This window comes from Xiphophorus hellerii, chromosome 8 (genome assembly GCF_003331165.1).
Source record: "Xiphophorus hellerii strain 12219 chromosome 8, Xiphophorus_hellerii-4.1, whole genome shotgun sequence".
NCBI classification, from domain to species: domain Eukaryota; kingdom Metazoa; phylum Chordata; class Actinopteri; order Cyprinodontiformes; family Poeciliidae; genus Xiphophorus; species Xiphophorus hellerii.
This window is the reverse complement of record NC_045679.1, coordinates 28,948,666-28,976,551: the sequence shown is the minus strand read 5'-3', so window position 1 is coordinate 28,976,551 and position 27,886 is coordinate 28,948,666. Positions and strand designations below refer to the sequence as shown.

Below are 27,886 nucleotides of genomic sequence, written 5' to 3'. Positions count from 1 at the left end.
TCTCTCGCGAGCTTCTTTCTTCACTTCCCGGAAACACAAACCTTCATCCACCAAGATGGCGACTTTAACTATGAGCAGACCTGCTGTGGCGGGTTTCAGTTTCGAAAATTGTAGAAGGTAAACGGTTTTAAATCTATGAAAGTTATTTAAGAATTAAGACAGTATTGTATACAACATGTTTAATCCTTCGAGCTCTATGTTTATTAGACGTGTTTTGTTTTAAAACGGCTTAGTGATGCTAGCTCATGTGAAGTTGCCTTACAATGACTCAGGATTTTCTGATGCGCCGTTGCAGTCGCTTATTTCTCATGCTCTGTTTCACTTCTCTGTTGTTTTATGAATGAGTTTAGTGTGTTATTTTAATTAGAAACGAAATAAGTCCGCATTCTTTCTGAAATTTAGGTGTTTTTAATACTGTTCCAGTTTAGCTCCGCATCGGGTAAAAAAAGCACACCGGCCACTTAACCCTTCAAAGCCACCTAAGTGAAGTGTTTAGATTCAAATATCAAATTGTAATAAAATATCAAATGTTTCTACTGAAGTGCTTAATCTTATTGCATGGGGATTGAAATGATACCCGTTACTGAAGTTGATGGGAATTTGTTGTAAGCAGAGAAATGGAATTTACTGCCACATTTTTAACTTTGTAGTCAACAAAGTTGGAGAGGGAGCACGAACGAGCCTTTGCCGGTGATGATATATGTTTTACTCTTTACACTGATGAAATCATTCATTCATATTCATGATTTAATGTTTTTGATTTCAGAAATGTGATTTTGGAAGGTGAAGTCAATAATCTGGGATGCAGCTTGCCTGCTGCTCGAAAAACCGGAACCACCATCTGCGGTGTGGTCTTCAAGGTTAGTGACAGAAGCAGATACTGGACTTGGAATGATAGCCAGTTTTATCTAAACCATATGTTTTGATACTAGTGATTCACCTATCAGATTTTTTGCTCATAGTGAACTTCAGCTCAGCTCCTCATCCCCAAAGCAAAAGGACAAGGATGAGGACTTAAGAAACCACCCAGCCATTTTTGGCTATAAGTTATTCTTTTTTGGTATTTGAAAATGAGCTGTTTCAAAAACCTTCTGTAGCAAATTGGTAGACACTGCCACTCGCCTACCAACCCTAGTGAATCCCTGCCTATTACCCATCAACTCCAGTAAAACCCGGCCCATTACCTACGACCTATGACCTTCACCCAGATGGTGGTGATGATAGCAGGAATTCGTCACACTATTGCCGGGTCGATGGTTTGACTTCCGCTTCATCCGCCTCTGTCATTGTGACCCTGGGCAAGTCACTGCACCTGCCTTGCCAGCTGGAAGGCCCAACTGGCGGTGCCACTGCATGGCAGCCTCACCTCTGTCAGACTGCCCCAGGGCAGCTGTGGCTACTATCTAGTAGCACACCACCATCAATGTGTGAGAATGGGTGAATGAGGCCCTAAAACGGCTTAGGTTAGAATCTAATTATCTAAGAATGATTTTGTACAAAAAATTGTGAGCATGCTTTGTATAGCACATATACAAAGATTGTCCTGATCTTACCTGTTCAAGGAAGAATAGCATTAATTAACTGAAAAACAATATTGTTTTTCAATATTTTATTTTATATTGTTTTATTTAAAAAAAAAAGAACAAAAAACAATCAAACAGCATACACCGTGAGAAATAAAACGTGTAGTAAATATTGGCCAGATCACACTTGATGTTATCCAAAATTATCCATAAAAATGATCATTCTCTAGTTTCTGTAATTTGATCCCATTGTGTAATACCTTCTTCTGGCAAGAATCAATAATGAATTCACTATGTATTGATTTAGCATTTTTTGTTGAGGGACATGTATGCTTTGGCTTGACTCCTTGTGCTTCACTTCACACTGTAACAACATCTTCTTCACGGGAGAACAGGAGCATCTGACCACAACTCTGTGTGTGTCTTTTGTCATTGTTTTACCTACGACTTTTATTCAAAAGTCGTAGGTAAAAAGACTCACAAGTGAACAAAACTGTTAATGGGTTTTAGTTTAGTATCTGTTACTGCATGGTGAAAGAGCACTGAGAAACCATGCTAGCAGAAAATTCATGATTATATTAATGTGTACTGTTGGTTGCTATGCCATGTTGTCATATTACAAGAAGGTAAAAGTATGCCAGGATCAAGAAAAAAGAGGGGAATTTGCAGGTCAGAGTCTGGTCTTGTACCTCTTTTTCTTCAAAATGATGATATAATGTTTGCAACCTTTTACATCAACTAATTAATATTGGATTAGTTTGTAAATAGCATACAATGAAAGACTCGACTCATCTCTTAAACTGCTGGCTTAAACCTAATGTGCCTGATCAGAGATGTTCTCAATCCACAAAAAATTGCTTGAGGATTAGCTAACCGAGAACAGCTCATCGAGCAGTTCCAGAGATGATGATGTGATTTGGTGTTCAGGATGGAGTTGTCCTCGGCGCTGACACCAGAGCCACTGAAGGCATGGTGGTGGCTGATAAGAACTGCTCCAAGATCCACTATATCTCCCCCAACATTTAGTAAGTGACAGCTCAGCACTTCCTTTATCCTTAAATTATGCATTATGTAGCCTCTGTGAATGGAGGTTTTGCTAGATTATAGCAGAAATCGTGAACCCCCTCCTTACTGCTCCTTTGTGTTGTTGTCCAGCTGCTGCGGTGCAGGAACCGCTGCAGACACTGAGATGACCACTCAGATCATCTCGTCCAACCTGGAGCTGCACTCCCTGTCCACAGGCAGGCTACCACGTGTGGCAACCGCTAACCGCATGCTCAAGCAGATGCTCTTCAGGTAGGCCTCTGTGTTTGTGTTGCTGAGTGAACAGTGAACATCCTCACTTTTTAACCCACTGTCATTATTAGCCCAGAAAGCTTCGGTTATCAGATCTTATCACTCAAGCAGACCCATTGCATCTTTACATTTGCTGCTGTTTGTGGCAGAACTCAGGAGAACACTGACATAGCAATGCTGGCTAAAACTTGGAACAAGTTCAGACAGTAGATGGTTTTCTATTAACCATAAAATTGCTCAAATTGAAATGACAAAAATACATTTGCTTAATGAAAACACTTTTTTCACATCACACAAGTTATCAACAGCCAGATGTTACTAACAGCGAAATAATGAACAAGACGGCAGAAAGTAGTAGGAAAAAGGTAGTTTTTTTGGGATAACACAATTCATAGAAATTTTGTTGAATCCATAACTCTTCTGTATAATCAACAATAATTTCCCTAAAACACAGCATACGTAGCCGCTCCAAAGTATACGTGGCTAGTCTCTCCAATACCTGAATAAGATGCCGACATCTCCTCTGATGGCTCATAGAGCGCCATGACTGAATTGTGTGGGTGTATGTATATATATATATATATATATATATATATAAATATATAATTCAGTTAATTATGAACTGGATTACTAAATAAATAGACATAAGAGCTCAAGAGAAAAGAAGATAGCTATAGTTTTTAATGTGAAGAACAGGTGTAACTCCCTCTAAGCAGAAAACGGACACAAAGCGTTCTTCGTTGTTACTGGCGTTTAATAACTATGCCGTGAGAACTGTACAAACACAAAATACATATTTACAGAAACACATTAACTTAGAGAATAGACAACTATTACACACAAAATTAAAATACAAAAAAATGCGTACCTCATTGGCCGCTTCAACCTGAAAGGGTTAATACAAAAACTCCGTGTAACGTCTTCTTGTAATCCAGCTACATGAGCCTTAATGCCTCACCGAAACCTCTCCATCAACTAACAGCAAAAAAGAAGCATGCTGCCTTACACAGAGTGCTGCGTGTCACTATAAAATGTGCCGGAACAAAACAACACATTAAACATTGGTTCCGCTTCGGAACCATTTGCACACTTTAATAATAAATATAAATATTTTACATCACTTTAACTTATCTACACCAACTTAGAATCATGAAATTAACCCAAACTGTATAAACTGCTGCTGATGGCAGCCACAACAGGGCTCCCACTGGTATTTAGGAAAAAAAAATCCATGACTCTCCATGACCTTCAATAAAATTTTCCATGACCCACAGAACAGGTTGAGAAAGAAATGTTTATGACTGACAGACTAACCCCACCAAGTTGAACTATAGCGAACATGTAAAAGTGTAATGCAGGAAGATGGGGGAGAAGTATAAATTACAAACATTTGAAAATGAAGGCCACACAGACTGGTATGAATTGAAAAGTGTCAATTAATATGAGGAATCATATGATGATAATGTCATAAACAAAAACCTATTAGCAATAATGCAAACACAAGATTGTACATATATGCAGAACTAACTGCATCTACAAAAGTTCAGAACAGACAGGCACTCGCACTGCAACACCAGTGTGTGTGAGCATAGCAGTCACATCACTGTTCTGTGACTTTTGCTGTTTTCTTGCTCTTTAAAGCGTTCAGTTGCGTGTTTTCAGTCAGGAAACCAGTTTCAAAGCAGCACTGACTTTTAGCATCGTTAAAAATATGACATGCAAAGCAAAACACAGCCACGGTGAATGCAGAATAAATCAGCCTATGTTTGGCTCCACTTGGAGCTGGTTTTCAAAACGCCATCTGGAGAGGAGCCGTTTCTGATTTTTTTTTTTTTTTTTTGTAAACCTGTTCCGATGCTTGAATATTAATATCCATATTTTGACAGCTCCCTGTTTCTTGCTTACCCCAGTAAGCCCACAAAAACTCATCAGCAGTTTTTATCCAAAGCGCAGGATCAGTACTGCATGGATTGTCTGTGGTCATTGTTGCGACTGGCGAAGAAGATCGCACTTCTACCTCCTCCAACTAAACAGACCCCAGATCAGACACAGCTCCAGGTTCTGGTGGGACCGTTGAGCCACTGTTAGCAAGGCTGATGTTTTGAGAACCAGAGAATAATTATGGGGTTTAAAAAACCCTACTAACTTGGAAATTTTCTTCATCACCTCTTTGTCGTGCTCTTCTTTTTTTTTCCTGTGCTCTGTTGTCATACTTTCTGTAGTCCACCATCATGAGAAATTACTCCCTGATGCTTGTCGCTTATTACCAATGATTAGACGGACATCTTCTCCCACTCCAAAACTAACACTGCGCATGTCTTGGAGCGCCGCGTGCGAGTAAAAGGGGGAGGCAATACGTGGCAGCGGCAACAGAAACATGTAATTAGTTAGTCGCGTTATTGCTTGAATTTTAATCAGTATGTTTTGTCTAAAGTGAAAACAAGGATGTTAACATATACTGGACACTATGCTGGCAATTTAGTGACACTTACACAGTTACGGTCTTGAAATAAAATCCCGAGTCCTCAATGTCCGACTCCGAGACGAGAGCAAACGCTGTCGTGTCAGAGACCAGAACCACAGAGACACACGCACCACAGAAAAAAAACTGCATTTTATTTGCAAATTCCATGACTTTCCATAACCTGAAATGAAATTCCAGGATTTTTCAGGTCTTGAATGTGGAAAAATGAAATGACATGACTTTCCAGGTTTTCCATGACCGGTACAAACCCTGGAAAAAATTCTTTTCTGTACATCCAGCTTTCCATGGTTTCGAGAACTCCTGATCATTTATGGAACTTCTTTAGAAATGTGAGCTGTGGATGCTCACATTAGCATTTATGACATTTATTCTGCTGCTGCATGTTTAGCATTGAGATTTTAGGTTTGAATAGCTTCACTGATAAGCTAACTCCTATTAGCACAACTTGAACACAACACTAGACTTTTCCAGCATTCATAAATTCAAAATCCAGTCATATTGGGTTTTGAAGCAAAAGTAGACCAATGGTAGCTTAGCCGTCCGTTGCTGTTGTTTTCTGATGTGGCTTGTGCATCAGATTTGCAGTTGTGCCTGAAACATGTGAATATAAAGGTAAAAAATTTGATTATGTTGTAGCGCATTAAAATCTATAAATAAAATAAAATTAACTTTTAGAGTTCCCTGCCCTACTTTTTACTGTCACTTCTCGGCTTTTCATGGAGCTTGTTCTGCACATGCCTGCTTTCACATTCAGCAGTGGGGCTCTTTGCCCAGGCAGCCGGAAACCAAGAGGTGGAGCTGCTACTCATGGCATCACACTGCAATCAGTCTGTAAAATATCTTTTTTTTTTTTTTTTTTTTTTTTTAACTCTGGTAAATGTGTAATTTATCTGTTTTTTGACTTGTGAATGAGCAGTTTTGTGTGTGTGTGTATATGTGTCTTCAGGTATCAGGGCTACATTGGCGCTGCTCTGGTCCTTGGCGGAGTGGACTGTAATGGACCTCACTTGTACAGCATTTACCCCCATGGTTCCACTGATAAGCTGCCCTACGTAACTATGGGTCAGTTTGTCTCACTAACAGCTTCTAGCTTTTCTGATAGTTTAAATGCAAACCATAGTTTAATTTATTTGTTTTTACTTTGTTTTTGTTCCATTTATCCTCACTTGTTTCTGGATAGATGTGGAAGAGAGTAAGACGAACTACTGTTTCCAGACTGCTGATGTTGTTTTGGAGTCAGTAATTTATATTTCAGGGTTTTATTTTCTAAACCAGGTAGAGGTTCAGATTCAGATTGATTTTTTTTGTTGTCCTGTGCAGGTTAAGACAAAGTCAACAGGATGAGAACTGCATTACTCACTACAAAATCAATACTAATCACATTCAGTAGAAGTACACAAAGAATGTGTAGGTTCAGTTCAGGCTCAATAAAAACTACGTTTAGAAGTACTACTCAGTTTATTCTTACTGCTTGGTACTTGCTACTATGCTTTTTTCTTTTCTGATTGTTGTAGTTTTTTTGGAAGACACTCCAACGTTCTTTATTAATTGCACCTTTCTGCAGCAGCAGTCTCTTCTCCCTGAGGCTTGTTGTTTCTTCTTTGAATAAATCTGTACCACATAGTCTGTCAATAATGAAGCAGTCTTATTTCTGCCTTGGAGTTGTTTTTTAAAACCCCGGTAACCCAAAGCATTATGATTACTGGGGTTACTGAGGTTAGGACACTGTTAGGTCAGTGACCCAAGTCTCACTCTTCTTAAGGCTCTGGCTCCCTGGCTGCCATGGCTGTTTTTGAAGATCGCTACAAGCCAGACCTGGAGGTGAGCCAGTCACTGCTCAGTTTAACATCAGTTCAGTAACCATGACGGTTCACACTTCACCTGAGCTTCCATGTTGCTGCTTCCTTTTAGGAGGAGGAAGCCAAGCGGCTGGTGCGTGACGCCATCGCTGCAGGCATCTTTAACGACCTGGGCTCTGGCAGTAACATTGACCTCACCGTCATCACCAAGGGCAACGTGGACTACATCAGACCACACGATGAGGCCAACAAGAAGGGGGTCAGGTGAGAACTACTGCAACATCTGGATCTTCAATTGGATACTTCCTGGCAGATTCAGCCAGACTGTTGTCAGTTTGCTACATGTTACTTTATAAATATGTCTTAAAACAGCCCTAGAGACTGCTGGCTCTAGAGCCCTTACACTAGTGGGCTAGTGCATCCCACTAGTGTAATGGGACGCAACAGATGAATCCAATTTCACTAGTGCATGGTTGTTGTGGCATTTCTCATGTTACAATTTGTCTCACCATAAATACAGTGCATCATGTGTCTTGCCTCTAAAAAGCAGCTTTATTGCATCAGTCTATGAACCTTGGCTGACAACTTGTTTTATTGCTTGTTCTCCCTGAAGACTAAATGAGCTTGAGGCCTTGCAGCTGTAAGTAAGATGGAGTGTTTTAGTGCAGACTTGACTTACCAGCCACCATAACTTGTCAGAGTTCTCTACTAACCAGCTCTTACCAACTTTGCATAGCTAGTAGGGATGTGCCGATCAATCGGCCACCGATCATAATCGGCAATTTTCCGTGAAAAAGTATGTGATTGCCGATCACTGTCTTTTGTTGTCAATCACAAAAACCGATCATCTGTAACTCACTTTGCAGTCTGCAGAGGAATCTGTTTGCAGCGTATCTCCCCCGTCCCTTCACACTACGCAAGCACGCAGTAGCAAATCCTAAGCAATGTGTTGTTTAACTATAACTCTGAGAGTGAATGGGGAAGTTTGCATCTTGAGACAGGAAAATACCTTGGGTGTGAAGCACGTCAAAATCAGGATCAGGGCAATGAATTTAATGTGACATTTAAAAAAACAAACATTTGTAAAAATATGGTGAGTTATTGAGGCCCACTGCATGTAAAAAGACATCTCCCTGAGCGATCAGACAGCAGGTAAAGCAGCGCACAATTTCCAACACTCACCCAGATGTACATTACAGTCAGAAAGCTAAAGGAACAACCCAAAAAATAAAATCATGGGGGTAGCGGTGGAAGATGCTGGATTCTGCCCTCCACTTTTAGACTATGCGCTATTGATATTTCACAGACGTAGCGCCGTCCAACCTCACCAGACAGTGGACTCTTATATCGAACAGCTTCTTAAAGCTGCACCATGTAACTTAAAAAAAAAAAGCTCTTACATTAGCATTAAAACTTTTATGTCCTAACATGAGACGGAAAATCTTTGGGGAAAAAAAAACATCGAGCTCCTCTTCCTCCTCGCTGAAAGCATGGGGCAGAATTACACAGCTCGGTCAGAAACAACCAATCAGAACAGCACAAAACAATTAGCCATGCTCTCAGGAAGTTTTGATTTAGTATGTTAGGATTGTTTATTTGAATGCAACCTGTATTTGACTTAAAATGAATGTTTTTCTTTTTCACTTGAAATTATTTGATATGGACAGTGTTGTGAGATTTACTTGACTTGTGTATAATTTAGGCTGTTGAGCCTTACTGCTAAATATTATTTTACTGATTGCAGGTCCTTTTGACTGAATAGCTGCTGTATTGTTCCTGCAAGTATGTTTTATGTCTAAATTAGGTGAATTTATTGCCAGATCATTTTTCCAGATCACATTGTAGCATTTATACCTAAAGCAAAAAATTAACAGCCAATCCAGGTAATCGGCAGTGATCGATGATCAGCAGTGATCGGCCCTTATGGGTGATCGGAATCGACTGCAAAAAAACCTGATCGGAGCATCCCTAATAGCTAGCATGCATGGCTTGTCTGTAGGCTGATGGTTCCTGTTGTGTGCAAATGAACCATGGATTTGAATTTGTTTTTGTTCTTGATGTTGTCTAGACATAATGAATAAGGATTTATACTTTATCTTGTTCTTTTTCTCAATGCAGAACCGGTGATTACAAGTACAAAAGAGGAACGACTGCTGTGTTATCAAAGTGTGTAACCCCGCTGGACCTGGAGGTGGTGGAGGAGTCCATCCAAACTATGGACACTTCCTAAAATGTTTGTTTTTTTGATGTACCTCTCCCTTTTAGAACACCTGACACACATTATGTCCATGGTCAACAATAAAGTTTTGAGTTGACTGATTCTTTTTTTTTTAAAATCAAGATCAACATTTTGGTTCAACAAACGAGGAACACATTACCATTGTTGGCAGTACTTTTAAGAGATTTTAAATATTGAATAATTCAGACTAAAAATTAAAGACGAAGCTGAATCCAGTTTGGAAAATAATTTCCTCAAAATTTTTTTGAGGAAATTAGGTTTAGGGGTTAGGGTTAACCTAAGTCACAGGGTGATTGGTAGGTGAGTGGAAACATATAATCCCTTCACTAACTTAGTCAGAAGAAAAAGAAAAAAGAATATTAGAAAATAATAGAATCTAAATAAATGGGCAGACAGAGAAAATAAGAGAGAAAATGCAGAGGCAATATTTGAGAAACTACCAGTGTATGAAGAAAATAAATACAGAGTATGGAAAGTTTGAAATATATGGTGAAATCAAATGCAAAATGAGACAAATTGTAAATGAATTGAGGAAACTAGTTAAACTAAGATTGGAAAATTAATTGATAAGTTGATACAGTAAATCACACTGTATAATCAAATCAGTTGTGACAGTCCTTGTATTTTATAATTTGGATGAAGTATTTAGCACATTGCTCACTTTATCAAGCCATTTATTTATTTTTATATTTGTTCTCAATTTTGGCAGGATCTGTTGTCCGTAGAAACTAAATTCTTAAAGCTGAAAATGTTGAATTCTTCCTAAGCATGGGGCTGGATTTTCTCTGCTGCTTATAAGAACAAAATTCATAAACATCACTTATAAACAGCTCATTTGGCAGATTCACAATCTAATCCAATTTGAATAACTTTTGGACCAGTCTGTAAGTATGACTCACTGGTATGATTTGGCCCCAATCATTTGTTCAGTTAGAACTTAAGTCTAATGACTGTAAGGTATGATGAGAGGAACAAACATTTCTACAGGATCCAGACACCAGCCATAGAAAAACTCACCTGCTGAATGCTAATTCTGCTACTGTGCCTCTATACCACAGTCATGACAAATGGATTGGAAGTGTTCACAGAAAAACATCTTAGTGCACTAAAACACATCTCTTAGATTTTGTTTGAGTCATTGCTAGAGATGTAGATTTTGGCCTGGAAGCCAGGGCTGGTTTCTGAAGCAGCAGCTGCAGCCAAGCTCCTCAGACTGGGCAGAGTGGGCTCCAAGTGGCATTCAGGTGCTGGACGTCCAGATGTGCATCTGTTTGGCTGTCTGTAGCACGAAGACAATGTCAGGCCTCTGGACTGGGTCTGGGTTGATGCACATGCTGACCAGGTCACGTAGCTGGGGATAAGGTGGGATTCATTATCTTGTCAGTAACAGAGAACTGTGTTTTACACCAGAAAAAAATCCTGTTTCATTTCAAAGAACATTTTCAACAAATGTGTATCTATTATAATAATGTTATAAACCCATTTGTCCAATTTTTTTCACTGAAATGAGTTAAGAACAGCTAAATATGTAAAAACAGCACTAAGCAAAGACAGTTCTACAGCTCTCTGATCTGGGCGGGGTCTGGAGCTTGAAGTGGCAAGAATCAGCTAATCCAGTTTTTTCAAAAGTACCCAGGATTCTGTTTTAAAGCTTCCAACTGAAATTTAAACTAACAGATAAAACCCAACAGAGTAAACACAGAGGAGTTTGTTCAGTCTGAGTGAAGACTTGTCAGTTCTCAGTTTTTCCCTTTTGAAACATCACATGACAAGTTTATGTGTACAAAACCATTCATACACACAATGATTCAGAGGGCTCTAAAGGAAACCAAATGAGCAAATATAAGGAAGTTACATACAAAATACATCAAAGGACAATAGTGAAAGAAAAAAAAGAAAAATGTTAATATAATTAAGGAAGCAGCTTTTTATCCCATCCCATCTCCTGCTGTCATAATTATCACAGAATAAATGCACCTAACTGTGGACACCATTTGTATTTAGCAGCAGAGACTAAAATCTGTGATGTACAAATCCTGTGAACACATCTCAAACCAATAAACATTTACACATCTACTTGAATAATCACTGTTGAAGGAAAATGGAAGACAAGTTGGGTATTAGACAAAGTAGTTTACCTTCTTGGAGTAATGGTCAGATGGGAGTGGAGGGTAGTCACACTGCTCAATCTTTTGACAAAGGGACAAAAGGTCCATTTTGTCCCCATAAAATGGACTCTGTAGTGCAGCCATCTAGAGACAGAGGGAGCCAGTGAGTCAATGACACAAAATCCTGCCAGAAAAATCAAGAAGCACATTTTCTCACGGTGAGTAGGGCCTGATCACTGCACCCTACGCCCCTTTATGAAGTGTGTACTCAATCAAAGTGAACAAGGGTTCGAATTCACATTCACATTGGATCTGTTTAGGCATCTGTGCTGCTAAAAGGCACAACTACAACAACAACAAAAAGGGATTTTAAATGTACAGTATAGGCATTTTTGTTTCCCGAAGTAATTGCTGGCTGTTCAAAAATGTTTTTTATGACTTGTTTAAGACTGAGCAAAATTCTATGTATTCTCACATGTTCAGTAGAGCAAAACAAAAATTATTTCAATGCTTTACATTTGAAACAGATTACTTTTTTACAACAAACACAACTTGCTCTGTGAGGATTGCCATATTTCCAGTGGCAACTATGATGATTTTATCAAAAAATACGCATTAAAATATACATTCAATTTAATAGTTTTAAAGGCAATTCCTCCTACATCTAATTCATCTAATTAAGGTATGGTTACATTCAGCTGTTACTCCAAAAGAGCCACGTCTGATTATGTATAGTTGTAGTGACAAATTTTTTTTTATAATAAATTCATAAGGAGCACTCTGACATCCCCCCTGAGAAGAAAACATTTGTTTCAAAATCATGATGATATCTCTAAAGAAAATAAGAACCAAATATCTTTCTTTTCCACTCACAAAAAATAAAGAAATTAATTTCAAAATTTTGTATCAAGTTTTTCCTATAACTTTCTGAAAACAAAATTCAATACAAATATCAATACCATTTCCTCTTGCATTTGTAACATTTTGTTTTACTTTCCTCACAGTTAGTTTGTGACTATTCTTTTTATTTCTTCCTTTTTCTGCTCAGTTTATCATATCAAATCTTTTTGTTACTGACGTGTGCTTTATATTATTTTTTATTAATATAAAGAAAAAAATACTCAATAAAGACAAAAAATTGCCATATTTCCACCTTTCAAAATGTCACATGCAGTGAGGAATTGTGGGTAATATACTTCGCCGAGATCCGACTGGATGCGAGCTAACCAGAAGTGCAGAAATACGACCCAAAAGAAATGGGGCGAAGGCCAGATGTGGAGAATTGGGACAAACTACACAGTCAAATATTTCAACATGAATGTGCATTTGAATGACACAAGGGTGGTACAAGGTTGAAGCAGTGGTGCCCAAAGTCGGTCCTCGAGGGCCGGCATCCAAAACTTTTTAGTTCCCTCCCTGGTGGTAGTAACAACCTTTTCAGGATGTCAATGTTTTTCTTAGGCCTCTAATGAGCTATCATTTGACCCAGGTGCGTTAAACCAGGGAGAGAACATGCAAGATGCTGGCCCTCAAGGATCGACTGTGGGCACCACTGTCTAAGTTTTTTGTTGTTTTTTTTAACAAGAGTCAAGGGTGCGAATATTGGGACAGCTAGGGCCTAGGAGCCTTTATAATTGTTCTCAGTGTTATAGGAAGATGTTTATTAGATATGAGAGGAACTAAATGTTCTTCCAGGAATATTCATTTCAAGGCTGAGGCATGATCTATGTACTCAGATTTCAGTTAGACTTTGTAAAGAAGGCAAGAAGCAAAACAGAATGAAGCTGTGAGAACATTATCAACACTATCCAGCCTGGCACAACGTTTGACGTTTACTGGCCAATCAGATCCTCTGACACACTCCAGAAGGTCAGTCTAAGGTCAGTCTCTGCATATTAATAGTGAACAATGGCCCAGCATTCCAATATAATTGAAGGAAGTGAATGAAAACAGAGGTCTCTATTCACACACAGGAGGCAAGCATCAACATGAGAAGAAGTCCATCTGTTCCACACTGTCACCAGGTGGTGGAAGCTAAAATCTTTCCACCACCACATTTTTGGATGCACAGAAGACATTACTCCCTGCTGCTTCAGGCAGCTCATTTCAGACAGCTTGAGAAAATGATCTGCACATAACTGGTGGGGTTAAAATACAACAAAGATGTCCGTTACATTAAGTTGGCTCATGAAGTGAGCTTATATTTAACCTGTTTTACTTGAACACAGAGCAGTTCAGGCAAAGACGCAAACAGTCAGTTTTCACATTTCTGCTGGTGAAAAGCCGACTATGGAAGACAATGGACTGGGCTCTAGGCGGTGTCTGTGTTGAAGACATCCAGTAATATAAGAAGATTTGTCATTTGATCTTCCACACATTTTATAAAGCAAAGAGTGAGAAATCCCAACGGCTTCCATCATGGCATCACTGTGGGAAATCTTTGCATCATTATTCATTGTAAGGAATACCAGTTCAGTTGCAAAGCAAGAGAAAGCTTTCTTTAAATGTACAGAAGGTAATCCCAGAGCGCTTCACATGGGAGAAACATTACATCCAACCACAGCTGCTAATCTCAGGACTGAACAGAATAAACCACTGTTAGCTTCCTGCACCAGTTAGAAAAGTAGTACAGACAGGTTCATATAGACCCCTTTTGTCACATTAGTTTTGACTACATCAGGTTTAAAACCTAATTTGACATTTTCAGAAAGACACAAATACTCTTCCAGACAGGCTTATAGGAACAGTGAATATGCTCACCAAGCTTTAGTTGCTAGGCTTCTGATGCCTAAATTAAGTTGGCTGTTACATCTGAACCAATGTTCAGTTTAAACTTTGCAGTAAATCAATATGTTTCACTAAACACTACAAGAACCATCTGTTCACTTTCTAGTGTTTTTGTCAATACTTCCTCACAATCTCTGAGAAAATAAAGAAAAAATAAAAACAACTGCCACTAATGGTGGCTGCTTACCATTAGTGGCAGTTGAATGGTCTGCTGCTTACATTTGGTAATTGAAGTAGGCTGTTTTACTGTCCAGCAGGCATATGAGATCAATCTTTCAGGTAGTGGTTGATATTGTAGCAGTCCCATTGAACAGTCAGTGAGTTCCAGCTGCTATTAGCTGCTGGATTACTCTTCAATTATCCATCCATTGACCATAAGCATTTTCATTTCAAGGTCACGGGAGGCTGTTGGTGAAAGGTGGGGTGCTAGTTTACCACAGAGCAACCAGTTCCTACCGGCAGGAGCTCTGGGAGCAAGCCACTCTGCAGTTATCACTTAGACAGGAAAATTTCTCTTTGAAAACTGCATCAGGAAAAGCTGATGTGCAGACATGATGCTTTCAAGTCATCTAAAATCTTTCCACCACCACATTGTTGGATGTACAGAAGACATTACTCCCTTCAGGCAGCTCATTTCATATAGCTTGTAAAACCTGTTTTATTCCTAAAGAAATCAGCAACTTCCTCTTTGTAAATCAAAACAAAAATGAATAAAGAAACATTCCCACAATGAAATAAATAGAAGTGGGCTGGGCCATCATCTGTTGTGATGTTTAGATACCAGCATATTTGATTGTGATAACTAGTAGTGAAAATCCTGACAGTTTTATAACTAGCTGATAAAATCTGTAGTACTATACAGTCTGTTTTGAATGAAACAATTTTTTTCCACTGAAAGTCTAACATTTCCTGCTGCAGAAGATGTCCCTCCTTTTTTTTTTTTTTTACAACAGTTCATGTCTCTTCATCTAAAAGAACAACAGAAAGAACTATGCCCCGTCTTTCAGTGTTTAACTCTGTCTCTCTCCTAGACAAGCTATTGGCTGGATAACTTAACATTGGTAAGAAAAGAGAGCCAAAGTGATGGCTAATCATGGTTCAACCAGCCACGTTAATTGAATTTAGTTTTTAAGCAAATATTTAGCTTAATTTTTTTTGACAAATGAATCAGAATCTACCATGCATAGGTAGAGTATTTTTTTAATACTTAAAAATATACTGGTTTTTTTGTAAGTATTTAGGGATACAGTCTACCATAGAGATGAAGGTGTATGTAAGTATGGGTCTGAGACAATCAAACAAAATGATTAAATATCTTTTCTATAGACCAGGCTAATTTTGCAGACACCAAAACCCTGGTTTGTCCAGATCATGGTTATGGCAGCTCACCTCATACAGAAGACAACCCAGGGACCAGATGTCTGATTTGAAGTTGTATCCATTCTCATGGATCCTTTCTGGTGACATGTAGTAAGGGGTTCCCACTGTGAAGGTGGAAGGAAAGTTAGAGTTTGGTTACTGCATAATCTTCAGCATCGAGAGAAGAGTTGCGTTCTAGAAAATAAAACTTACTAAAATAACAGTAAAGGAAGACTTCAGAAAAATGTCTACAAACTGTCTATATGCTTGTTTTAATAACACTAATTTCAAACTGCCACTTCAGTAAAATACATACACATTGCATTCATGTACAGCAGGTACTAGAATTTGTTTAGTGTGGGTGTGTTACCTAAAGAATGTGCTGCTGTGGTTTTAGAGCTGAAGAAGCGTCCTAATCCAAGATCTCCCAGTTTTACCTCCCCTGTGGCTGTTATGAACACATTGGCTGGCTTGATATCTGTTTACACACATCCAAACCTCTTTCAGATCCAGAACATAATTCATTATAAATATGTACATTCAAATTACAAGAGATATACAAAGACAGTTTTACAATATAAAGACATTTTTTCCCTTTTTCAAGATGGAAATCGTCTTTGTTAGGTAATCAAGCTAAACATTACACTGGTCTATACTTCAAAGCGAGTATAAATGAACACTCTACTTGGCAGGGGACATAGGGCTGAATGAAAGGGACAAGTCAACACCATCACTGCTGATCAGTTTGCTTACCTGTAGAGGCTAAGATGTTCCTAATATTTATGACATTTTATCAGTATAGTAGCACATTTTAGCAATAATAGCATTTTTCTTTTTTTGTATTTCTTCACTTAAAAAATACTTTGATATTCCTGATGCATAAACAATTCTCTTTATGCATGGTCTCCTATAATAAAAGAAGTTGAACAAGTGGCAGCAGAAACCAGATTCATAACCCATAGCCTTTGACCTTCACTCTGACATTAAATCAAACTAAACGTTAGCTGTTTTTGGTCAGTAGAGACTCTTTATATTGCTTCTGTTTGATAGTCAAAATAATGAGAGAGAGAGTAATGTGAAACATTATTTATTAATTTTTTCAAAGTTTGACATCTCATACACTAAAGGTGCATTCCTACCAATCTACTTTAATCCAAAAGTCCATTAGCCAAGAAAGTCTGGTTAGTCTGGAGAGGTGTGAATTTGTAATGGAACTCTGTTTCAGACCAAAACAGTGAACTTTGGTCCTACAAACTCTGGTGCATTTATAATGCGTATGGGAACGCCAAGTGGACTGGACACTGCTCCAAAAGCAGGAAGTGGACTACATTCTGGGTTAATACAACCAAAACAAATGCGCGTGTCTACCGCTGGTGGGAGAAATGTCTATATAGTCTTTTAACAAAGACAGAAGGGAGATCCTCCAACCTATAAAATTTATTTTTGTTTACATTTTGTGAGAAGGACGTTTTGCTCAGTGTCTTCTTCAGAACTTTTCATGTCGTTTCCTTCAGAAGGTCCTGGTGTAGCTCCACTACAGGTGATGGGGGGGAACATGTTTTTTTTCAAATGGTTTGGATTGTTTGACAGTGAACTGAAAATTAAACATATGTTTGGTCCCCAAACAAACAAGAGTCTACCAGACTATCAGGGGGGGAAACACCTCACAGTACCATGTCCTATAAACAAGCTTATGGAACTCCATTAAATCTGCTGATGGGTTCATCCATGTTAAATAGAGGCACACCTCTGGATATACACTGCTCAAAAAAATAAAGGGAACACTTAAACAACACAATATAACTCCAAGTAAATCAAACTTCTGTGAAATCAAACTGTCCACTTAGGAAGCAACACTGATTGACAATCAATTTCACCTGCTGTTGTGCAAATGGAATAGACAACAGGTGGAAATTATTGGCAATTAGCAAGACACACTCAATAAAGGAGTGGTTCTGCAGTTGGGACCACAGACCACTTCTCAGTACCTATGCTGTCTGGCTGATGTTTTGGTCAGTTTTGAATGTTGGTGGTGCTTTCACACTCGTGGTAGCATGAGACGGACTCCACAACCCACACAAGTGGCTCAGGTAGTGCAGCTCATCCAGGATGGCACATCAATGCGAGCTGTGGCAAGAAGGTTTGCTGTGTCTGTCAGCGTAGTGTCCAGAAGCTGGAGGCGCTACCAGGAGACAGGCCAGTACACCAGGAGACGTGGAGGAGGCCGTAGGAGGGCAACAACCCAGCAGCAGGACCGCTACCTCTGCCTTTGTGCAAGAAGGAGGAGCACTGCCATAGCCCTGCAAAATGACCTCCAGCAGGCCACAAATGTGCATGTGTCTGCACAAACGGTTAGAAACCGACTCCATGAGGATGGTATGAGGGCCCGACGTCCACAGATGGGGGTTGTGCTCACAGCCCAACACCATGCAGGACGCTTGGCATTTGCCAGAGAACACCAGGATTGGCAAATTCGCCACTGGCACCTTGTGCTCTTCACAGATGAAAGCAGGTTCACACTGAGCACATGTGACAGACGTGACAGAGTCTGGAGACGCCGTGGAGAGCGGTCTGCTGCCTGCAACATCCTTCAGCATGACCGGTTTGGCAGTGGGTCAGTAATGGTGTGGGGTGGCATTTCTTTGGAGGGCCGCACAGCCCTCCATGTGCTCACCAGAGGTAGCCTGACTGCCATTAGGTACCGAGATGAGATCCTCAGACCCCTTGTGAGACCATATGCTGGTGCGGTTGGCCCTGGGTTCCTCCTAATGCAGGACAATGCTAGACCTCATGTGGCTGGAGTGTGTCAGCAGTTCCTGCAAGATGAAGGCATTGAAGCTATGGACTGGCCAGCCCGTTCCCCAGACCTGAATCCGATTGAGCACATCTGGGACATCATGTCTCGCTCCATCCACCAACGTCACGTTGCACCACAGACTGTCCAGGAGTTGGCGGATGCTTTAGTCCAGGTCTGGGAGGAGATCCCTCAGGAGACCATCCGCCACCTCATCAGGAGCATGCCCAGGCGTTGTAGGGAGGTCATACAGGCACGTGGAGGCCACACACAATACTGAGCCTCATTTTGACTTGTTTTAAGGACATTACATTAAAGTTGGATCAGCGTGTAGTGTTATTTCACTTTAATTTTGTGTGTGGCTCCAAATCCAGGCCTCCATTGGTTAATAAATTTGATTTCCATTGATGATTTTTGTGTGATTTTGTTGTCAGCACATTCAACTTTGTACAGAACAAAGTATTCAATGAGAATATTTCTTTCATTCAGATCTAGGATGTGTTATTTGAGTGTTCCCTTTATTTTTTTGAGCAGTGTATTTCAATATCGACCATGTTGGCTCAGCTACACAAATTAAGCACCATTATCTTTCACTTTCTAAAGACAGTTATTGATTTGTCTTTTTAACTGAGAGATCCTAACATTTATACGATCAGTGGACCCATGTACATAGAGACAGACATGAGGTGTGCATGCTGAAAATGCAACCTGGGGAATGAATGAATCTGTACACAGCTGTTTACCCCGGTGCATGACTCTGCGTGAATGCATGTGCTCCAGGGCACTGCACAACTGTACAAAATATTTCCAGATCGTCTTCTCTGGTATCAGCCGTCGCTTTTTCTTGAAGTGCTGTAAGGATATAAGAAATAATACATTCAAGAATATATTAATTCTATTCTATTCTAAATCTAGGTGAACCAAAAATGTTTATAGCTTCAGTGCTGTGCATTGAGAGATTAGACAAGAACTATAAGTAGCTGCTTTTTACGTGAGAAACATGAAATAAACCAGGTTCACTGAGGCAACAAGCAAAGCTCTGGAATTGCTGCTACAAACTCAAAGCTTTTGATACTTGATACATGTAGAGAAGAATGACCAGTATTTACATGTAAAGACAGGAAGTGGCAATGCAACAACTGTTCATAGGTCATGAAGTCAGACTGTTGCACACACACATCTGTATATTCTTGCCTTCGTTGTGGCATTTCTAATTTTCTTTTCTACTAACATACATGTAAGTAAAATGGAAATACTGTCATGGTTGTTGTTTCACATTTACACATAAAAGGGTATCTAATTCCATGCAACAAAACTTAATTGTGGATGAAACTTTTTACTTTCTGTGCAATCTGATGTTTACAGTGACCTGTATCTGACCTTTATCATCTGAGAAAGATCTCCAGCATCTGCCAGCTCCAGAACAATGTTCAGCTCATTGTCTTCGATAAAAGAGTCCAGGTACTTGATTACATTAAGGTGATTCAGTTGCTGCAACACACAAACAGGAAATGCATGCTTCAGGAGGCATTGTTTCAATGTAACGTTTTTATCTTTAGCTAGCATTTAGCTACCCCCAGATACAGATGTGACATCTGAAGCCAGGTTTTGATGTTGTGGACTGAGTAAAAAGGGAGTGTGTCAGATGAAACCCCCACTGAAAACCACGTGACTGACAACAAACGATGCCTCGTATTACCTGGTGACTGCTTCATTGAATGTCGGTTTTCAAAATAAAAGCGCAATGAACCGTGCTGCTTCATGGGTTGTTGTAGGTAATTTGGTGGTGCATCAGAGGAGAATATTTGTCTTCAGGAGTGGTCAAAATAAAAGGAAAATTGACCAACATATTTGCTGTGTATTGATGATGGCACTCATCAAAATGTAATATTTGTTACTAGTTTTCGCAATTGTTGATTATGGTGAGCATGCAGGTTCTGGCAGTACGCACCTAATGGCGCCGAGGAGACCCCGGCTCTCATTTTACCCCCCAGCTGCACGGTTGGTGCAGTCATGTGGGAGATTGCAGACATCGTGAATAGAGCCTCACGGAAGAAACCAGATCCAGGTAACGGGCCTCCAAATAGGACCTGTCCCCCCACTTCTGTCCGTTCTCAACTTATTCATTGGTACCATTCTGCCACGTTTTCGGCTCACCCTGGAACCATATCACTCATTGTTCATCGTTTCTGGTGGCCATCCTTGCACAAGGACTTGAAAGAGTATGTCCTCGCCTGTCAAGTGTGCACTCGTAATAAACCGTCCCATCAGCCACCTGCAGGCCTTCTCCAACCTTGGAAGGTTCCCAAGCATTCTTGATCCCACATCGCAGTAGATTTTTTACCGGACTTCCCACGTCGCAACGCATGATCACTATTCTAACCATAGTTGACCGTTTCTCCAAAGCATGTCACCTTGTCCCTCTCAGAAAGCTTCCTTCTGCATTCCACTGCTCAGCTCCTCATCAAGCATGTTTTCTGGCTGCATGGTATTCCTATGGAGATCCTGTCTGATTGTGGACCACAATTCATCTCACAGGTATGGAAACAGTTCTGTCTCGCCCTCAACACTAAAGTTTCTCTCTCATCTGGTTATCACCCCCAGTCAAATGGACAGACAGAGCATATGAACCAGGAGCTTGAATCAACTCTCCGCTGTTTCTCATCCTCCAATCCGTCTGATTGGAGTAAATTTCTATCCTGGGTAGAATACGCTCATAATTCTCACACCTCAGCAGCCACAGGTCACTCCCATTTTGAGATCTCACTAGGTTACCAACTGCCCCTCTACCCGGAGGACAAGAAGGATATTTATGTAACCTCAGCCACCACATCCGATGGTGTAGATGCATTTGGTCCAACACAGTTGCCGCCCTCCAGTGCACTGCCGACCAGAACCATCGCTTCGTCGATCGTCGCCGTATACTGGCTCCCAAATACTCACCGGGACAGAAGGTTTTTCTGTCTTCTAGGGATATTCCCTTCAGATCCATCTCGAAGAAGCTCACTCCACGCTTCATTGTATGTCATTGAGTCAATCATCAGCCCCACAGCTGTTCGCCTCTGACTTTCCCCTAATCTCCATGTCCACCCTATGTTCCATGTCTCCCAAATCAAGCCGGTTATCACCTGTTTAAGAGTAAATCTGCATCTGGGTCAGAAGAGTAACTAAACTGCAGTGTTGTGCTTGTCTACTGAAAATTCAACATAGTGTTTGTCTGTTGTTCTCGGATTGTTTCTGTAGGAAATTTCATTTCAGTCAAAAATCAATTCGTGCAGTTTTTTTATGCACTTGTTAATTAATTTTATCAAATGAATACATTAGCATGGGAGGACTTTACCTTTAGCAGATCAATCTCTTTAAGGCAGTCCTGACGAGCCTTCACATCCATCATCTCAAAAATCTGCAGTGGAAAATTTGTAATGGTCTTTTCTTACAGAGATATAACAGCATTCAAGTTAAAGAGATGTCTAAGAGATGTTTAAATGTTTTAAATAGATTTTAAATAAATCTATTTAAAAACATTTTGTCCATATTTTGTGAAATTACAACATTATTTTGCACCATAAAATCTTCAGTTTTATACAGATATTAGCCCACTGGCAGCAGCTGGCTTACTAACCACCAGTAGAAGATTGTTCTGAAGCCCTATTGGAGCACTATACCTGAACTTTTTTGAGTGCAACCAGCTGTCCATCCAGCAGGTATGTGGCTTTATAGACCTCACTGAACTGACCACGACCAATCTTCTTTTCAATGCGGAAGTTTGCCATAGTGCAGAAAAACTGAAGGCTTGATACATTTCTCTGTTCAAGGAAAGGATTAGGGGAAAAACTGTCAAACTCAAATGGCAGAAAAAGAAATTTTACAGCATTAACAAAAGCTGTGTAATACAATTTAAAAAAAGTCAGTTCCAGATCGACAAGTAGTGGTTGATCTGGAACCAGCTTAGAAGTTTCAGAATAATTTGTAGTAGCATTGATGCTATATTGTAGCATTGTAGTATCAATGTAGCATACTACAATGCTACATTGTAGCATTTAGTGAAAAATAATGATAGTGGTCATAATACATGGTTAATGGGCTTGGATAGAACAGTCGATGATTTAAGCAAAAATTCAGTTTGTGAGGATGTTGTGTTTTCTACAAGAAGTTACAACTTTTATAAACAAAGGGTTCCTCTCTTCTGAAGGCACTCTGATATCACCCAACAATAAACATAACAGTCAGATTTCTCACCTGATCCTCCTGAGCAGCAAGCATGCACAGGATGTTGTGATTGTCCAAAGCAGGGTGGTTGTTGTTTTGTGCTTCCATGTCAACGCACACTCATCTGCAACAAATAATAGCTGATTATTTAACAGTTGAACAGCATTTTATTTGACAAAAATTAGGGGTGCACCGATTTATCGGTCAGCCGATTTATCGGCTGATTTTTACATGTGAAACCGATCTTATTCATCGATGTTATCAACCTCTGCAAAGGTCTCAAAATCAACCACTGTGCTTTTCTTTTCTCCTGTGAGAGAGGTTTTACTGGCAAACCGCTCAACCAGGTCATGTCTGCACATTTACAGTTAACAATAGTCACCCCATTGTTGCCTATTCAGCATCTTTCTTGATATATTGAGCAACATTTCAGACAAAAACTGGTATCGGCCAAAATCGGAATTGGTAAGTTAGGCTTTAAAAGAACGGTAATCGGCAATCGGTCAGAAAACTGCAATCAGTGCACCCCTAAAAATATGACAAAACACAAAATTAACCTTGAAGCATAAAAGAATAGTTTGGATGAACTGGGGAAGAGGTCAAACAGGGATAAGCATCTATGTCTAATTTTTTCTGTTTTCATCTGCCTTTTATTCTCTGTTAAACCCACATGTACTTGAAGTTTGTGCTATCCAGCTCTGTGGAGTCCTCTAGCATATTTTTAATATGATCGTGTGCCTACAGAAGGTCCCTGTGGTGTGGAAAATGTCCTGCATTGTTAGGATGCCGAAGACGCAATGACCCCGTGGCTCCGAGGACTAAGTCCGTAGTACTGACCTCTCACGTTGTGAAGACACAGAAGGCAGCTTCAGCCCCTGTTCCAGTCACACTTGGACCCCTTGAGGTTTGCCTACCAACCCGAACTTAAAAGTTAAGGATACCATCATCTTCCTGCTCAAGTGTGCATACACTCACTTGGACCAGCCTGCGAGCACAATGAGAATTATATTTTTATACTTCTCTGGTGTATTCAACACCATTCGTCCGGCCCTACTAGGTCAGAAGTTGATGGCGATGCGGATGAACCCCACCTTGTGTCCTGGTTTGTGTACTATCTATTGTGAACCTGCAACAGCATGAGTCAACAGTTTTATCAGCAACACAGTGGCTTCACAAGGGACTGTTCTCTCTCCCTTCCTCTTCACCCTTTATACTACTGATTTCAGCTATTGAGACTTGTCACCTATAGAAGTTCTCCAATGACTCAGCTGTTGCTGGCTGTATCGGTGATGAGCTTTGGTTGGTGATGAGGTTTAGTACAGGGTTGCTGTAGGCAGCTTTGTCACATGGTGTAGGCTGAACCACTTGCAACCCAAGCCTCTATGTTGGTCGCCTTTCCCAGCTCCAAAGCTTCTACGTCCAAAACATGCCACAAGCTCTTCTGGTGCCGTAGCCCTGCATGCGTCAAGCTCCTAGTCCAATGCTACAGTCCGCCACTGGCTGAAAGGCCAGCCTCCAGATCCTCTTTGTGGCTTCCTCCGTTATCATGGTCGAAAAAGTGATTGCACGCATCACCTTTCGCTCAAAATGGATGAATTGGAAGCTGCTCTTGCTGAGCAGGTTCGCCTGTAGTACCATTTATTTTATCCCTCTATGAGGCTCATTTTCAGCAAATAATGCTCCAAAGTGAGTGTCCAATGACCTTTTATCTGAGAAATGTCAGTTAATAGAATGGGATGCAAATAATAATAGGAGGATGAAACATAACATAGCATGGACACCCGTCAGGCTGCATGGAGCAGCACGAGAGAGCATGAATGACTTGATTGATACAAATTAAAAATGAATCTGTAAAGGAAGGGAAGGGACTCTGCTTCTGACTCTATTGCGACACTGATCTAAAAGAGGCTTTTATCTGTTACTAACTGCCAATGAGTCACTCATATCCGGCAGTGGCTTACATTAGGCAATGACTACTGTCCATTAGGCATGAATTCATTCATGTGGTTGAATGAATTCCTGAATGCTCAGAAGAAGGCTCAAGAAAATGCATCACCCCCTAAAAGAAAGACATTTAAAAACTACATATAACAGTTATCCTGTGCATAGTCTGGTGACAGATTAATTTTCAATAGCACTTCTTTTGAGTGTCATTAACTCTGTCACACACATAGCACTGCTACTGTATGTTTCTATTCTATTCTAACCCTATCCTCCAACATTTTATACAGATCACAGCATTAAAGAAACAACAAACACAATTATACACCATCTGTGATGAACTGATCATCATCCAGTCCTAGTCACTATCACAACAGCTCCCCTTTGAACAGTACAGGCTTCACTGTAACTGAACTTTCTCCAATTATGTTTCTGTTATTGGAACCTCAAGACTTACTGAAAACTCCAAAGTCAAACTTCCCATAATTCATAAACTCAGACCTAAAGATACAAACTGTGAGAAAATTGTGGTAACTGTTGAATATCAGTTCATTAAAACAAGTCTATTCTTGACATGATTTTAGATCAGAGTATTGTATGTTTCTTACAGAAACTTAGTCTGACACTTAGTTTTGACAAAATACCACCTTGTTTCAGGCCATACCACGTAACTGTTTCAGGAACTGGTTAGTCAGTTTGTTTGCGGATCGAATTAAATGGCAAACCCCTGCTGTTTCACTCATCACATTTTCTTGTTTTAGGATTTTATTGTGTTTGCAATTTATTGGAGGGTCTTTTTTCTGATGGACCCAATTTTCCCTTGTCTGGTAACAAGGTAATATTTTAATCTCTCCAAATAGTTTCACACATAAATAATAAACCATTGTCTATAATACCAAAACCCAACACAGTGGATTATGTGTTCTACTTTACCACAGGATCACGACACTTATCCATTCACTGGGAGTGTCCAATCAAGTGTCAAGTGTCATGTCCAAATGAACTTTAATGACATGTATAAGAAACCTCATTATTGAGTTCGGCAGAAAGACAAGGATATTACCAAGTGGGCCAAGTCATTTTAGGATGCAAACATGAGACAGTACACATCCACTAGAACATTTAATAAAGTTTTTATTTTTAAGTAATAAATAAATAATGTAATTTTGTTCCTAGTTACAAAGCTTGGTTAGAGTAACAAGCCAATCACAACTCTCTCCCCCATTTATTTCTAGTTTTATTTTTGATCCAGCCACTGTTTCATATAAACAGATTAAGAAAATAATCAGAATTTATGTATCAGAATCACAAACATCATTTACTTGTTTATTCATTGTAAGGCTTCATGTTGTTTTCACATTGCCTGTTTTACATAATGTCCACTTTATTGACGCATGAGACGAACAGTTGGGAATGCCTCAGTGCTTCATGGTGAAGCTTCATTTCACCATCACTAGTTGTATTTTATTTCTTGTGGCTAGCCCTTTTCTTTAGCTATTTTAATTCAATTATTCTGTGTTCTTAGTCTTTTCTGGATTTTGATTTATTTCAGTTCACTTCTTCTTAGTGTTTATGATTATTTCTTATTTCTAGTTCCTCTAGTTTAATTATGTTTCTTTAGTCTAATTATTCTTTAGTGTTAGATTTATTTTCTAGTCCTCTGTGCACTCTCCCTCACCCCTGCACCTCTCTCAGTCTGCCTTCCTCCTCTCTCCCCTCACACCTGTGATCAGACTGCCAATCAGCCTAGTTCTGTGTTTCAGCAAACAGTAATCTACCTCCCAGTATTTAAGCTCCTCTCTCTAACCCACTCCTAATGGTTCCTTCCATTCCTCCTCGTTTGGCTCTGTTTCTTTGTGTTCACATTCCTTGGATTTATTATTAGTTTCCTGGCCTGTTCTCTTGTGGATCTTGTGAGTTTTTGTTCCTTATTTTTTATTGAACCTTTTTCATCATCACCTTCATGCCTCTGCAGTTCTGAATTTGGGTCCACCACCAATCAACAAACAATTCATGACATATAATATCTAATATCAGTAACACTTTATTTGAAGGGGTGTGCATAAGACTGACATAACACTTTCATAACATAAATGACTCTTCATATATGTTTATGAGTGTTGTCATGACGTGTCATTCGGCAAATAATGACATCTTTAATGCAAAGGTGCACTAAAAGTTGAAAGTGTCAACTTTGCATTATTCAGTAAATAAGGAAACTTTTAATACAAAATTTCATTAAAACCTGAATGAAAAGTCAACTAAAAATGTCAACTTTCCCTTAAAGGTGTTATTATTTACCAAATAACACTTCACGACAGTTATAGACATTCACAAAGACTCCTTTGGTGTTATGTGATGTTTATGACAGTTTCAAATAAAGTGTTACCCTAATTTAGGGAACATAGGTTGGAGAGTTTCTGATTTAAACATAGCTCTCACAAATGCACAAAACAAAATGATATTAGGATTAAACTCCCCAGTCTAATAGTGTTTATAAATCACAGAGAAGGACAGAGTAGCAGCAACAAAGACATGATGAGTCCATGACTTTATATCAAGCTCCTGCAGTCACAGAGGACATCAGCTCCATGACACAACTGACACGTGACTAATTTTAGGCAGTTCTTTGACCTTAAATGCCCAGGCATTCTCAGAAACCACAGTTTGATCACCGCCCACCTTGCAGCATGCAAACTGAACTGATTACCACAAGCACGAAGCTGTGGAGGTGTGTTGTCAGCAGAGGTGCGTTTTCTATTATCCTGTCACATTTTACTTTGAACTACACACGTGCGTCAAAATATTTAGATGTATGCTGCATGCCCACGTAGTCTCTCAATAGAAGGACTATGAGAAACCTAATTGTATTAATTTAAATAGAACTTCGGACATTGTGAATCTCATAAATCCCAGTGGAATATTAAGCGGTTGCGTATAACTAATAGCCGACGTCCACTAATTTAAAGCAGATAAGTTACACACACAATGCAGCCTGTCATCTCTTTCAGATGAGTCCGCAGCTTCCAGCAGCGAGCTAATGTTATCAGCTAGATCCGCTCCGTCAACATGTTAACTCACCCAAAACTCTGCTAGCTAGCTGCATGTCTTACCTAAGAGTCAGTCTTGCTGTCGGAGAACTAGAAATGTCGACAGTTTACATTGGTTCTAGCTGTCCAATTCTTCAAACGACAAATACCTCGAGCTCAGCCTGCGTGTTTGGCAGTAAGCCCATCTCGGGTATCCCGAGCCCAGCGAAGTTGTCAAACTTTCTGAATGAGAAGACCTATGAGCTGTGAAGTGATGGGGAGGAGATATGACAAGCGTTTCCTTCAAACTAGGTCAA

General features: G+C 39.7%; 2 protein-coding genes across 5 annotated transcripts; one reads left to right on the top strand and one right to left on the bottom strand.

Annotated features, from left to right (window-relative positions):
• Positions 1-9,424, top strand: psmb7 (proteasome 20S subunit beta 7). Of its 2 annotated transcripts, XM_032569028.1 has the most exons (9): positions 1-117; positions 767-860; positions 2,451-2,548; positions 2,679-2,819; positions 6,251-6,366; positions 7,067-7,125; positions 7,216-7,367; positions 7,717-7,743; positions 9,222-9,424. In XM_032569028.1, exons 1-9 carry the CDS (start codon positions 56-58, stop codon positions 9,331-9,333), a joined length of 861 nt encoding a protein of 286 aa, XP_032424919.1. In that variant the 5' UTR covers positions 1-55; the 3' UTR covers positions 9,334-9,424. The 2 variants fall into 2 exon arrangements, with proteins under 2 accessions (XP_032424919.1, XP_032424920.1); XM_032569029.1 differs by lacking the exon at positions 7,717-7,743 and having other exon boundaries at positions 9,222-9,422.
• Positions 9,338-27,874, bottom strand: nek6 (NIMA-related kinase 6). Of its 3 annotated transcripts, XM_032569023.1 has the most exons (11): positions 27,654-27,874; positions 23,437-23,584; positions 22,630-22,723; positions 22,056-22,196; positions 21,731-21,793; positions 19,771-19,881; positions 19,134-19,242; positions 15,967-16,074; positions 15,627-15,721; positions 11,481-11,594; positions 9,338-10,693 (listed from the first exon to the last, which is right to left on the bottom strand). In XM_032569023.1, the coding sequence occupies exons 3-11, from the start codon at positions 22,705-22,707 to the stop codon at positions 10,583-10,585; spliced, it is 930 nt and encodes a 309-aa protein (XP_032424914.1). In that variant the 5' UTR covers positions 22,708-22,723; positions 23,437-23,584; positions 27,654-27,874; the 3' UTR covers positions 9,338-10,582. The 3 variants fall into 3 exon arrangements, with proteins under 3 accessions (XP_032424914.1, XP_032424913.1, XP_032424915.1); XM_032569022.1 differs by lacking the exon at positions 23,437-23,584; XM_032569024.1 differs by lacking the exon at positions 23,437-23,584 and having other exon boundaries at positions 27,740-27,873.
• Positions 27,875-27,886: the final 12 nt, after the last annotated feature.